The following is a 13,962-nucleotide window of genomic DNA, read 5'->3' on the forward strand; positions in this document are numbered from 1 at the left end:
TCATCACATGCGATACAAAAATAAAGTATACAGACAAAAAACGGTTAATTATAATACTACAAACTTCATAACTCCCTAGGTAAAACGCTTTTTCTATAGTTCCCGCTAAGCCTGCGTGCAATTCCACATTTACTGAGCGAGTGTGATGAAAATATATTTTACTTCTCGTGTGTCAAAACACTCGCGGGTAAATACAACTTTGCACCCTTGTATAACAAATAAGTATTATAAGTGCCTTCATTAGAAGCCAATTCTCGTCAGTAATACAAATCTCATGTTCTATAAGTAATTGCAGTGCAATTGTAGTCCAGGAATTTCGTTTTAGAATTTCGAAACAGGCAGGTACGTTAGAGTTTTGTATAAGTCTCGGCAGGTACGTTATTATGTATGTTATTCACCTACATTATTTAGTACCTATTTTTTATTTATTTTACATTTTCCATTAAGTGCTTAAAATAACATATTGTTTGTGATTATACCAATTCCCCTTTTTTTTCAATTCTTTAACATGTCTGTTCATCTGATCATTTTTTTTTTATTTACTTTGTTTAGATACAACTGATAGGTACTTGTTTTAACAGTAGGTTTAACAATATGATTATACTCTAATCAATTTAAAAACAACATTAGCAGCGCCGTAGCTGCGCGTATCCGCATAAGCGCGGGTCCAGAGAGGATCAATAGATGCAATCGTCGCTTACAGCGATCAGCGCGCTTGCCGCGAACCTTTCAGCGTAGTCAGCAACACGACCTTTCGAAACGTCACTGCATTCAGCGCTGTTATTTAAGGGTCGGTTCGTTCGCTAAATAGTATTGTATCGGAGGTTACATTGTTCGCTGCTGAGTGGCGTTGATGGGTCCATCAGTTGTGATAGGTGCAACTGGCCCTAAACCCGCTCGGGCAGAAACCAGCCGTGCAGGCACTTGGGCGCAGGCGAAGGCGTGCAGAACGTGACGCGCGCAAGCTCATGCAAGGTTGCGGCCTCCAGCACCAACAGGGCCACGGCGCGCGAGTCGCCCGCACCGCGCACCACCGCGCTCAGCAACACGCCGTCGTCTTCCGCCTAGATAACATTATCATCATCATCAACAGCCTATTAAACGGTAAACTGCTAGGCACCGGCGTCATCATAAGAAGCTCATGAGGTACTCGTGTACATATGAAAGAGATTGGTTTTGGCTAATAGATAAGCCCTACATTACGTAGGTCCGATGCGGTGAATGTGTCCGGAGACCCGTGATCCCGTGAATGTTTTTTCCGTCAGTAAAATTTAACTGATCAATTTGGTATGGAAATTGTTTAAGTCAGTAACAAAATGATATTACTTATGCGTATAAATACCTTAGCGCCTGGCCGCGGTACGAAGATGGGCTCGCTGGGATAGCAGTCCACGTCGCACCACGTCCGGATCTCACTCGTCACCGTGTCCACTTTGATGATCTACAACCAACGTGAGTCCTTTCATAGATATGTAACACTTATATTAACTATAATATACTCTGAAAAGTAACTACAGTCATGTACAGTACTACAAGAAATTGTAGAATATATAAAGCTGGCCATACACACTAGGGTATGCCTGCGCAGTTTTGCCAACAGCGCAGTTTTCTAACCAGCTTTGCCTGTGCAATTGAACTGTACAGGTAAAACTGCGCCGGCGTACCCTAGTGTGTATGGCCAGCTTAATAGTGACAAGACCAGGGGGCCTAGCCAAGATGACAATTGTTGGTAGAAAAGGCCAATCGAAACTTAAATAGTGTATCTAAGTATAGAAATAGTCATCTGACTTTTCGTGGCATCTGTCATCTCGAATATGTTTTCTTCTCTTTGGCGATTGTCGATATACGATTGTCAGACTAGGCCACCTGTTGACTTGTCACAACTCACATTTTTGTAAACATTCCCTGAGCCAGAAGGCGAAAAATCTCCTTATATGATCCTGTTTTTCTAAGAGGCGTTAATATTCGTAGACGTGGAAAAAATATATGTAGTTCTTGACTATATTATCTTTAATAACATAGCTTCCGATACACGAATTATGACACTTCGCTCGATACAATTAATTCCCAAAGTAACGTCTAACTTGGACTTTTAATCCAACTTTACTCGGTTATTTATTATGTGATACTATAAATAAAAAAAGAAGAAAAAACAATCTTAACTTAAATAATAATTTCATAGCTTTCGAATTTCGATATTGTAGGGTAACGTTTTTAAAATAAATAAAAATCGACAAAATTCGATTAAAATTGACACTTGGCGCGCATGATCTTTCCCGTTCTTTCTTGCGAAATGTGACAGAGACAGCGGCAAACCGACGGAACGGCCTTAAAATACTTCTGTGTTTAATAAGTTTTTTGTTCGAAGAAAAGAAGGCCTCAAAATGAATAAAACAAAATGTAGATAAGCATGAAAGATTGCATAAGTGCATAACGATACCTCCTAAGTATAGTGAGGCAAGTGCAAAATCAGGATTTAAAGGTACAACGTATTGAGAACCTGATTCTCACATATCCTGGTGTTTTTGGGTTCTTTCAGCTCATAATCACTAGCATATTCAATCCTGATGATAAAAAAGTGTCCCAAAAATTTGTATGAAAATTGTACATTCCACCAGGCCTCCTTCACTCGCTCAAGGCCACGCGCTATATGCCTACCGCTCGGCATATCGTCGACGATACAACCGACAGAGGGCCGCCGAACGCCTGCCTGAGCGCTCGTACCGCTCGTTTCCCGCGCTTACGCTTCGAAATGCCGAAACCACGTAATTATTGTGCAGAGGATGGGTGTAAAAGTCAAAAAACAAAAGAAAACTTGTCGTTTTTTTCATTTCCGAGAGACGAAGAAAGGTGAGTAGTATTTTAAATCTATCTTTATGAATTTTGTCACCATTTATTTCTTTGAACATAAGTATTATTAGTACACAGGTATTATAAGTGTTGTTTTTAAATATTTGATTGACTAATAAAAAATATGGTTGATTCGCAACGTTCGTTTTATTACAATAATAACATAAGTATTTAACAGTACAACCCTAGCGCATTCTTACGATGACGTGTTGGCACGTGCCTCGCACGAAGAGCAAGGCAGTCTCGACTCTTTGTTCGCGTACTTATGGTACATTTCTTCTCGTCCTGAACAGCAGGTATTATTATTAAGATTTTGTAGGCTATTATAGCGTAGGTATTTTCGCTTTTGTATGGGAATGATGTATCTGTTACGTAGTAACTATTTATTAATCTGTGATTCCACTACGCCACGCACATACAAGTAAAAAAAAAACACTAAAACGTGGATGGAGAATGCTGTCGATTCTGAGTAGAATGAGCCCAAGAATATCTAGATTTGAAAGAATCAGGTTTTCAATATTTATTTTAGAAAACGCCAACTTCCTTATTTATTAATGTAGTTCCATTTTTGGATTTGTTCTAGCTCTAGAAAGGAATTCTAAAATTTATCGCAGTTTATGAATTTTATGATAAGTATATGAGTATAAGTTAGCAAGCTGATGAGGAGTGTAGCTGTCGTCCGCATTTCATTAAACTTGAGAGAGAGATATTTACATAATGATGCTTCCCATGCCGTTATTTCATGTTTAAACAATACAGAAGTAAACAGTAGTTATGAAATTTGTCAGGAGGTACCTATGCTCGGACTTCGGAAAAATTTATATCGTTTTTACAAACTTTTATTCAACTGCTTGCCCTGTTATTGTATGTTAGTTAGTGTGGGTCAAATCTTGGAAGCTGAATTTGAGCCACTTTCCGATTGAGTTAAAATTTTACATACGTATGCAAATCAGATTACAATGCAATCCATACTAATATTATCCATATCCACACTATCCATCCATACTCCATATTAATATTATAAATGCGAAAGTCTGTCTGTCTGTCTGTCTGTCTGTGTGTTCCCTCTTCACGCTTAAACCGCTGAATCGATTTAGATGAAATTTGGTAGAGATAGGTTGAGTCCATGAGAAGGACATAGGATAGTTTTTATCCCGAAAATCATCCCTTAAGAAAGTAAAAAGCGGGGTGGAATTGAGATAATTAACAAAGTGCCTGCTAATTTGTGTGCATAATATGCTCAAACTTAGATTGCTATGAGATTTTTTCCAGGCGCTATTCTTACTCTAGCTGGGGTTACTAAGTCCACGCAGACGAAGTCGCGGGCAAAAGCTAGTAATATTATAAATGCGAAAGTCTGTCTTTCTGTCTGTCTGTGTGTTACCTCTTTACGCTTAAACCGTTGAACCGATTTAGTTGCAATTTGGCATAGAGATAGTCCCGGGGAAGGACATGGGATAGTTTTTATGTCAGAATTTACTCAGAAATCATCTCTAAAGAGAGTGAAAAGGAGGGTAAAATTGAGAGATTTAATGAACTGCCTGATAATTGATGTCAAACAATTAAGCTTATGGTCAAATTGAATGATTGCTATTACACTTTATCCAGGCGCTAAACTTACTCTAGCTGCTGTTACCGCAGACGAAGTCGCGGGCAAAAGCTAGTATTATGATAACATGGACCTGATCTGATGATGAAGACAGATGGCCATGGGAACTCTGTGATAAACTCAAACTAATTGTGTATGGGGTTGTTGGAATGGTCACGATGAGTATTAGATGGATGTGGAAAGAAGAATACATTCAGCGATAAAAGCTTGTAAAAATGATTATGTACCAAAAACTTCCCTATTCCAATATTTTATACTGATAGGGTAATGGTCATTATAGGGGGCCCATTACTGGATCCACGCCCATTACCGGGGCACCATTACGTCCATTACTGGAGCTTTGGTATCCATGACTGGAGAAGAAAAACATAGTTTTAATTTGTTAAGTATGTGGAAACTAATTGCGCTATCTTTGATACAACACGCCTGAAACATGAAAGACGGATAGGACATTCATCTTTTCACACGCTATGCAGTAGAACTTTAACAAGTATCACGGAAATATCACAAATATTTACTCCAAATTTCCTCTTAAATGTCCCATGACTGGTGCCGTTACTATAGCACCCAAAAGAAAAGGAGTATAGTTTTTTTTGTTCTTATTTACTGACAATTTGGTTTGACCAACTATACTTACCAGTCCTGGATTTTCGACATCGACGTCCGAACTAATCGCGTAGAAGAAACGATAGGGCTTTCCTGTAAAAAAAAACGATTTTTTTCACGGATCCACCATATTGTCTTTAGTTACCGCGACAGTTACTCATGAAATAAAACTATATCGCGTATATTTTAACCCCATACATTCCACGACTTCTCTATCCGCACAAACTCTTAGAGTAAGGTAGATATCGGTCGTGCAATTTAAAAAAGAGAAAGGTGAATAAGTAAAACAAATGATGAGTAAATAAAAAAAATCTAATGCCGGCTACACACGTACCGATTAATCTGTGCAGTCGATTTGCGCAGATTTATCTACCGTGTGTATGACAAATCGTTGTCGATTATCGTTCATCGGTGGCAGTTGCAATTGTCGATTGCGTTTGCACAGTTTTATCGTTGCGTGTAGATGACGATCGCTCATTTCGGCAGTACTTTATGTAGCTTGCTTGTGAGCGCACGTTCATTCTTCAAATAAATTAATGAAAGTTGTAATGAAAATTATAAAAATCCCTGTTTACGTCACGGCATTACGCGTGAGCTGGACCAATTTCGCTAATTGTTTTGGTCTTGTGTTTGTTATTATCAGGAGATGGTTCTTATGACAGAAAAAAAATTGAGAAAGTTGCGCGGAACATTAGAAAATTTAAGAAAACTTAACGACCATATTAACTTTGACTACATGGATGACATGTTTCTTGCGTGAGCATCTGCGGAGAACTGACGATCGAAGACGATATTAGAGGCGTGTGGAGGCACTAAGTAACCTTCGATTTATCTGCACTGTCTGAAATCGCTACGACATATAGTTACGTGTGTAGCCGGCATAAGTAATAGTATTATCCATTCTGTAAATAATTTGGGCTTCCGTTGGCACGTACCATTGTGTAGATCGTAGTGTATCCTGGGCGTCTCGCAGCCTAGGCCCGCCAGCAGGCGGGGCGCGACACGCGTCATCCGCGGGGCGTCCAGCGGGATCTCCACCCGCTTGGGCCGTCCGCGAAACCACTCCGCGTAGTCTGCGTTGCTTTGCATCGACTGAAATCGCTTACTTTAAGTACGATGGTGGTGTGAATGCGCGTTGAATTTTATAGTTAAGTATATTAAATTTTTTTATGAAGCATTTCTTTGTTTATTTTATAGTTTATAGTGAAGAGAAGTAAAACGACCTTCGTAGCCCGGGACAAGTCAGTAATTAACGATCCCATTGAAAGCAGTATATAGATGTGGTTGCCAATGTAGTCTCTCAGGGCCAACTGGTAACTAAGTAAGTACTACTGCTGCTGAAGTACTGCTGGTACTGGTAACTGGCAATAAACTGGTGACTAATAAGTCCAAGTGACGGCTTGTAAGTCTGATGGTGAGTAAGTGGTTGTCCTAAGATCTAATCTTTCACGCGAGTTATTTTGACGTAGTGGCGTTTTTCACCAAAGCTATTCTTTTTTTGCCAAAGTTTCATCATCATATATTTAAGAGTTATACTCTTGTCGGTGGAGCGATTTCCATAAGTGTCGGTCCTCTGCCTTCTCCTTGACAGCCTGATACGACACGACGTTGAGTTTTTCCTTTACCAAAGTTTAATGTAAGCTATTTTGCCAACCACTTACGTTGAGTATTCTGCTGCACTTAACGCAAAAATAAATGCGTAGTGACATAAGATCGTATATTTACCTATTTGTAGGTACTAAGCTTTCGCGGGCTTGAAACCTTACGTTCAGATTTCGTTCTGCGAGTTAACGCAACACCCGTGCGCGTTATTATACTTACATTACTTACATAAACGAAAAATACCTAAATAAAAAGGGACTTACTTCAATGGCCTGGATGTACATAGCATCTATCACCTTAGCGTCGTTATACGCACAAATATCGACGTTTAGCCTGCCGTCCTGTTCATACGAGTTGATGATGTGGAGGTAAAACAAGGTGTCAGTCCGGTATCGCGTTACTTCTTTCCCAGTTTTTCGACTTAATAGGACTATGTGTGTCTGAAAATCATATTAGAAGCAAACAAATTAAAAGAGGCAAGTCCGATTTACTCCAAATACCTAACTGCGAAGTATTATGAAAATATTTATGAAAGAATCGTATTCGAGCAAGAAAGTATATATTAGTTCCATAGAACTGGGAAGTGTCCTCTTGCTAGTATTTCGTTGAGTTTTGCGTGTCAGGCATATAATCTCTTGTTAAAAATACTCATTCAATTTCTGTTTATTCACACATGTACAATGTAAGATTTTGTTTCCTTTTTAAGTGGTATCAGATGAGTGTTGATGCAGTTACCTCGTGTTGCGGGTACCACTGCAAGCTCCGGGCGAGCGGCTTGTTCGAGAGCTGGTTCCGCACCACGCCTACCAGGGACACCGATAGCGGCTGTTCTACTATCACGAAGTAGTTTTCCGTTATACCTGAAAATATTATCATATAAGTAAGGTTTTGAATAATTTAACAAAGTATTAGCTAACGGAAATATAATGATCCCCTTGCATATAGAGAAACCTGTGAGAGAAACTTATGAATGGAGCAAAAAATCTTGAAATTCAGAATGTTCTCCAATCCTCCATCCAATTGTCTTTATTTGTTTCTGTACATGTTTTGTAAACTGTGTGAGGTATGCATGTGCAATAAAGAGTTGTGTATTGTATTGTATTGCATTCTGAAGATTTCTTTGAAAATAAATACATATATTATAAGACATTATTACACAAATTGACTAAGTCCCACGGTAAGCTCAACATTAGATAACGATATATATAATATATAAATACTTAAATAAGTACATAGAAAACACCCATGACTAAGGAACAAATATACGGATATTTGTTCATCAGTGAATAAATGCCCTTGCCAGGATTTGAACCCAGGACCATCGGCTTCACAGGCAGGGTCACTACCCACTAGGCCAGACAGGTCGCCAAATAAATCATCATATTATTAATTATAGTTACCAAAAGTATGCATGTATGCGGGGTGTAAGGGCCAGCGTGGTTTCATGCTGCCTACGATGCGAGCCCGCTCGAACATATCCCCTGAAACGAACAATCAATAATACTGTTAATTATCCCTTAATAACAAGGACATGTTTACTCGTATCACCATGATAGACTTTATTTAAAAATGGAAGAGTTACATTTTGAGTAATTTCTTACATCCTTCTGCTCAATTAAGGGTTATTGAATAACATCAGTTACATATTCTCGGTTTTATTTTAAATAAGTATATATATAGACTTCGCTACGGTAGTATTTGATGTTTAAAAATGGCCATACCTTGTCTACATACTTTACTCATAAACTATTTACATTCGTGATAAAGTAACCCCAAACCCCAATCTGTCGACTGTAAGGAGTATAGACAAAGTACCCATAGTATTTATTTACTGACAATTCTAAACGTAAGGTCCACTGGTGATCAACTGATCAGTTAAGTGTTTCTGTCGGTGTGAACGAAAGCGTATATGACAACGAACCTTTTTCAGTGAATGGGAATTCGACCACGACATGCTGCAGGCGTCCTTTTACGAGGGACATGCCCACGTTGTACACGTCTCCTGAAATCAGAAAGCAAAACGCTGATTACATGCTTTACTACTGAAATAAGCAGGGATGTAGTAACATCAAATAAATCATTGGAATTACACTTTCATTCGATGGCCCGCGTCAAAACTTTGGGCTTGGGACTACCTATAATTTAGATACAAACCGAATTATTTTTCATCTAGAAGACAATAGTTATTTAATATTTAAAACAGTTCCATTAGGTATTTTTAGTCACTGACGGACAAACCACAGCCTAATCCGTTAAAACCGAAAACCATTCTTCAAATACATATTTAGAGCTCCATACTACCAAAAATAGATTTTTGAAATGGTTTGATAATGGAAATGGAAGTTTTTCACGGTTTCTACGAAGTTAAAATCGCGGGTGGTGGCTTGTACGAGTAAAATATAAAGGTTACCGACCGTTGGGCATAACGTGGGGATGCGAGGTGTGGTTCACTAGCGCCAGGCTCTTCGTCAGGTTTCTGCGCCCCAGCGTGTCAAGCGTTACCGGGTCCACCCTAAAACATTCGTATCCTTCAGACATAATACCTAAATGTATTTTATTCACATACCTATAAGATTATCGAAAATGTCATAGTTACCTACCTGTGAATGACTGGTCCCTCTGTGAAGGCATACATCTCGTCACCGAATGGGTACAGAGAAATCATGGCGTTGTCCGACATTGACTCTCCAGGATCAAAAAGTGCTGAAACTCTGAAATATAATAAATACAAACATATTTTTTGTAAAGCCATAACTTTTAAGGTTCCATACGCAAAGGGTGACAAACGGGACGGACAGAACGGAATTTTATACTACTTAGCTTCGATCTTGATAAAAATGTTACTTATATTATAACCTAGTTGTAATTATTGTACTTTTTAGGGTTCCGTATCCAAATAGCAAAAAACGGAACCCATATGGATTCGTCATGTCTGTCTGTCTGTCCGTCCGTATGTCACAGCCACTTTTTTCCGAAACTATAAGAACTATATACAGTTGAAACTTGGTAAAAAAATGTATATATACGATCTGTATGTGGTTTAAACATAACTGAATCATGTAAAGCTTTATTTACTGAATTAAGAATATTAACTCTTCCGTCGCTTTATATATATGAAACAACATTGTATGTAAAAAATAATACATAAAATTTAACAGTGTACGTAAAATTAACAATATAAAAAATAAACTGTATAAAACAGCTCTTCTCTCAAAAAGTATATTCGGTATGGAACCTCGAATTTATAATAATTTACCAGAAAGCATACGGAAACTACAGGACGTAACATATATTTAAAAAAGAACTTTTCAAATTCCTAGTAAATAAAGCATATTACTCCATAAAAGAATACCTAGATGACTACGACATATGACATAAACATTAATTATAACATTTATAACCATGACATGACTGATGATATATTTTAATTGTGTTCGAACTGTATATTAATAAAATTTTATTTTTATTTTAAATGTAATTTAATGCTTATTTTAATTGTAATTTATTTATTTTATAAGATAACATTTTGCGCATTTCAATATTAATTAGATTCTCGTTCTCTTTGACATTTGTATGCCAACCGGCAAAACATAGTGCTCAATGTATACCTACACCTAAGACCCATGTATACCTATGTTTTACAAATAAAGCATTCTGATTCTGATTCTATAAGTAGATGTTTTTTGTGAACCGCATTAAGATTTTCACCAAAAAATAGAAAAAAAAAACAATAAATTTTGGGGGTTCGCCATACTTAGAATTGAAACTCAAAAAATTTTTTTTCATCAAACCCATACGTGTGGGGTATCTATGGATAGGTCTTCAAAAATGATATTGAGGTTTCTAATATCATTAATTTAAATGGCATTTTAAACTGTATTGTGAAGTCGGTTTTTTACTATGAAAAATTATGAAATAGGTGGGTTAAAAGTGACCATACATGTGTACTATTGTATGTTGCGATGTCAAGGCCTAACTCTAAACTCTGTAGCCATATAATATTTCCCAAAATTGAGCCCCTAACGAATTTGTGCAGAAATAATTAGACCGGGATTAGCACGGGACACGGGCGCTAGTCGGACATGTTGTCACCTGTCAAAAATGGTGTGGCACGGGTCAGGGGCCGCGCTGGTGCCGAACTCTGTAACGACGATACGCTGCGCCGCCTGGTTACGCTTGTATGTGTTAGACTGCAGAAAACGGCACTGGTATGTAGCATTCCCATCGTGGATAGCAAACCTAAACATACATCAAAAATATCAGCATCATCAAAAGCATCAGCAACAGCTGGTATAAGGGTAACAAAGTAATGAGGCACCTTCAGGAACATCAGTTATTATAACAGTATGACGGCATGACCATCGTTTAGATTATGAGGCCGGAACAGCAAGGATCAGGATGTGATGACGGCAGATATAACAACGCACATGAACCTCATTACGAATTACGAATACGATGTATATATAATGAACTACGGCGACATTGTTTCTTCAATCCGTCATGTTATGCTACAGATTTACACGGATAACGTGAACTTGGGCACAATTAGATGATTTTGAAAACAATCCGATCAAATCGTTACTTACTATAAATATTATGTTTCGTAACCTTTCGTAACCAATTACCATTAGCATTATTAGTAAGATAGTTTTGAGCGCCCTTAGCTCTTCCATGTTTAACCTTACGTATGTGCATGTCAAAAAATTGCCATATAAATAGCAATCGTGACAATTTCATGTTTAAGTTGAATAGATATGGAGCAGATCTGCTCCTAAGCATACGAAAGGTTAATTATTGGGGATAGAGGGTAGTCAAAAGGCAGGGTGCAACGCGACGTCATATTGTATAGGCAGACATCGACACTTAAACCTGGAGCGGTATTCGACATGCGTTAAGTGACGTTTCGTGTTGAACTTCAGTTGAATGGAAGAAATCGTGTGTTGTCAAATAGGTAAATTTGACATTAGCAATCCACAGTTAGGTGACAACGAAACCAAACCGAACCACGCAGAGTTCAGAGCCATTTTAAACCGTATAGTAGTAAGAAAACAAAGTTGATTTTTGTTGCATAATTTTTTCAATGAATGAGTTTTGGTGTACAACCAAATGATACTTTCCACAGTTGATGAACAAATGATTCATTCCACTGTTGAACTGATGTTGAAGCCGAAACTGACAGTTGTGCATCTCGAATAGGGCCCCTGTTCAGTCAAACCGCAAAACTGTCAACCCGGTTCAAGGTTTTGAGCGACCCGACCCTGCCTGAAGCCAGGCTGCCGCATACCACGGCGGGATATGTAAGGCAGGGATCGGCACCCACGACTCTTTGGAGGTACATTTGCGGCTTTTCAAGTCACGGAAAAATTACGTCATGAAATGTTTTTTCAATGATCAATAAAAAAACATTTGCGGCTTTGAGTTTCTCAAAACTGTTGATTTCTCGTGCAGTTGGCTTGTTTGGCGACCCCTGTAGTAAGGCATCGACTACATACCTGTGCAGCAGGGCAGAGCTGTCAAACAGGTGATCGAACCTCTCTGAGCCAACTTGGAGTGAGCCAGGCCCGTTCCGCAGCAGGCTACCACGTACCCACGATGGAATTTCACCTAAAAAATCATGATCTAGGTACAGATCCACCCGGCATTGCCGTTTGATGTATGAATGATGATACCAAGACAAAAAACTGGCTAGAAATAAAATTATATATGCCATTTGGTGGAAATTAAATATACTTATTATATCGCCAAGTTTTTAGAATACGAATAGTTTTCTTGACAAAATATAAAATGTTACTACCACACTGTTATTATGGATGGGACTAAAGAAATGTTTTGATGTAGGTACATATTTTCTTTAGCTATTTTAGCTGTCACAAATAAAACGTTAAATTAAAACAATAATAACAAAAGTAAATATTCTTTAATTTATTCTTTATTAAATTATACAAAATATATTAAAATTTAACTATAAACAAAATAAATTAAAACTAATAAAATAAAACCTGTAATTTGTCCTTCCAAAGGTTCAGTGACCTCCTCCTCACAGGATCGGAGCCATACAGTCGGATCGCAGTTGGGATACAGTTTCGCTTTACATGCAGCCATTGCGGTTTACTGAAATACTACATAAAACACGTAGATACTTAATATCAGGCATGACGCCAGATGCACTGCACGCCGCACACACTACACAAGTTTAGAACACATCAAAGAGAATTTTGGCCTATATCATAGAGTAACTTATACTAGAGCGGTACTGTCATAGTAAATTTTGTAACCCCAGTAAATTCACTGCCATCTGTCGACAAACTTTAAAACTAAAAATGAAGATTTATAAAAATACGATAGAATGTATTTAAATATAGATAAATGATTTTTTTTATTTGCATTAATTATTTTTATGATTTTGACCCATGTTCTTTCACTGATATGCGTTAAAATTGTTAAATAACTAACGAAACCGTCAACGCCATCTATACGACTGTAGGCCAAAACTAGTAGCGCCCTCTGAACGAGAATCAAATTTTCTTGATTTTCGAGGCACGTTTTTTCCTTAGACTGTATCCATCTATTACGGAGTTATATCTATCTTTGCCTATATTCTTGTAGATAGCGACACCTTTTGATGTTTAACACATTTAACACATATCATTTAACACACATTCAAGAACAAGGATCAAAGTCAAATGGCGTTCTAAAAATTTTAATTCTGTGTCGAAAGATGGCAGTTAATTTACTGTGACTACAAAATTTACTTTGACAATACTGCTCTATTCTAAATTCTCTTTGGTGCACATGATGGTATTATGGTAAGAAACGCACGCCATCTTTAGGAAAAATTTGCAACAACCTTTTTATTAGGTCCAATTTTTTTACGTTAATATTATTATTTAATCATTTTCGCATTTAAATAAATTTGTAGTTTAATACTTAATTAATTGAACTGCCTAGAGTTCAGTGATAACATTAATATCATTATTAATACCAAAAAACGTGCCTCAAAAATCACGAAAATTTGATTCTCGATCAGATGGCGCCACTACCTTTGGCCTACTCTCGTATAGAGGGCGTTGACGGTTTCGTTTGTTATTTAACAATTTTAACGCATATCGTGAAAGAACATGGGTCAAAATCATATAAAAATAATTAATACAAATAAATAAAAAAACATTTATCCATATTTAAATACATTTTATCGTATTTTTATAAATTTTCATTTTTAGTTTTAAAGTGTGTCGATAGATGGCAGTGAATTTACTGTGGTTACAAAATTTACTATGACAGCACCGCTCTATCCT

At 37.5% G+C, this 13,962-nt stretch overlaps 1 protein-coding gene across 1 annotated transcript; it reads right to left on the bottom strand.

Annotated features, from left to right (window-relative positions):
- Positions 1 to 757: 757 nt before the first annotated feature.
- Positions 758 to 12,788, bottom strand: LOC134743713 (carotenoid isomerooxygenase). The gene is made up of 13 exons (XM_063677320.1): positions 12,667 to 12,788; positions 12,160 to 12,271; positions 10,760 to 10,906; positions 9,268 to 9,378; positions 9,082 to 9,179; positions 8,589 to 8,669; positions 8,068 to 8,148; positions 7,403 to 7,527; positions 6,931 to 7,107; positions 6,001 to 6,157; positions 5,097 to 5,158; positions 1,343 to 1,441; positions 758 to 1,064 (listed from the first exon to the last, which is right to left on the bottom strand). The coding sequence occupies exons 1-13, from the start codon at positions 12,767 to 12,769 to the stop codon at positions 888 to 890; spliced, it is 1,530 nt and encodes a 509-aa protein (XP_063533390.1). The 5' UTR covers positions 12,770 to 12,788; the 3' UTR covers positions 758 to 887.
- Between the last annotated feature and the right edge of the window lie 1,174 nt (positions 12,789 to 13,962).

Source organism: Cydia strobilella, chromosome 1, assembly GCF_947568885.1.
Source record: "Cydia strobilella chromosome 1, ilCydStro3.1, whole genome shotgun sequence".
Lineage (NCBI taxonomy): Eukaryota > Metazoa > Arthropoda > Insecta > Lepidoptera > Tortricidae > Cydia > Cydia strobilella.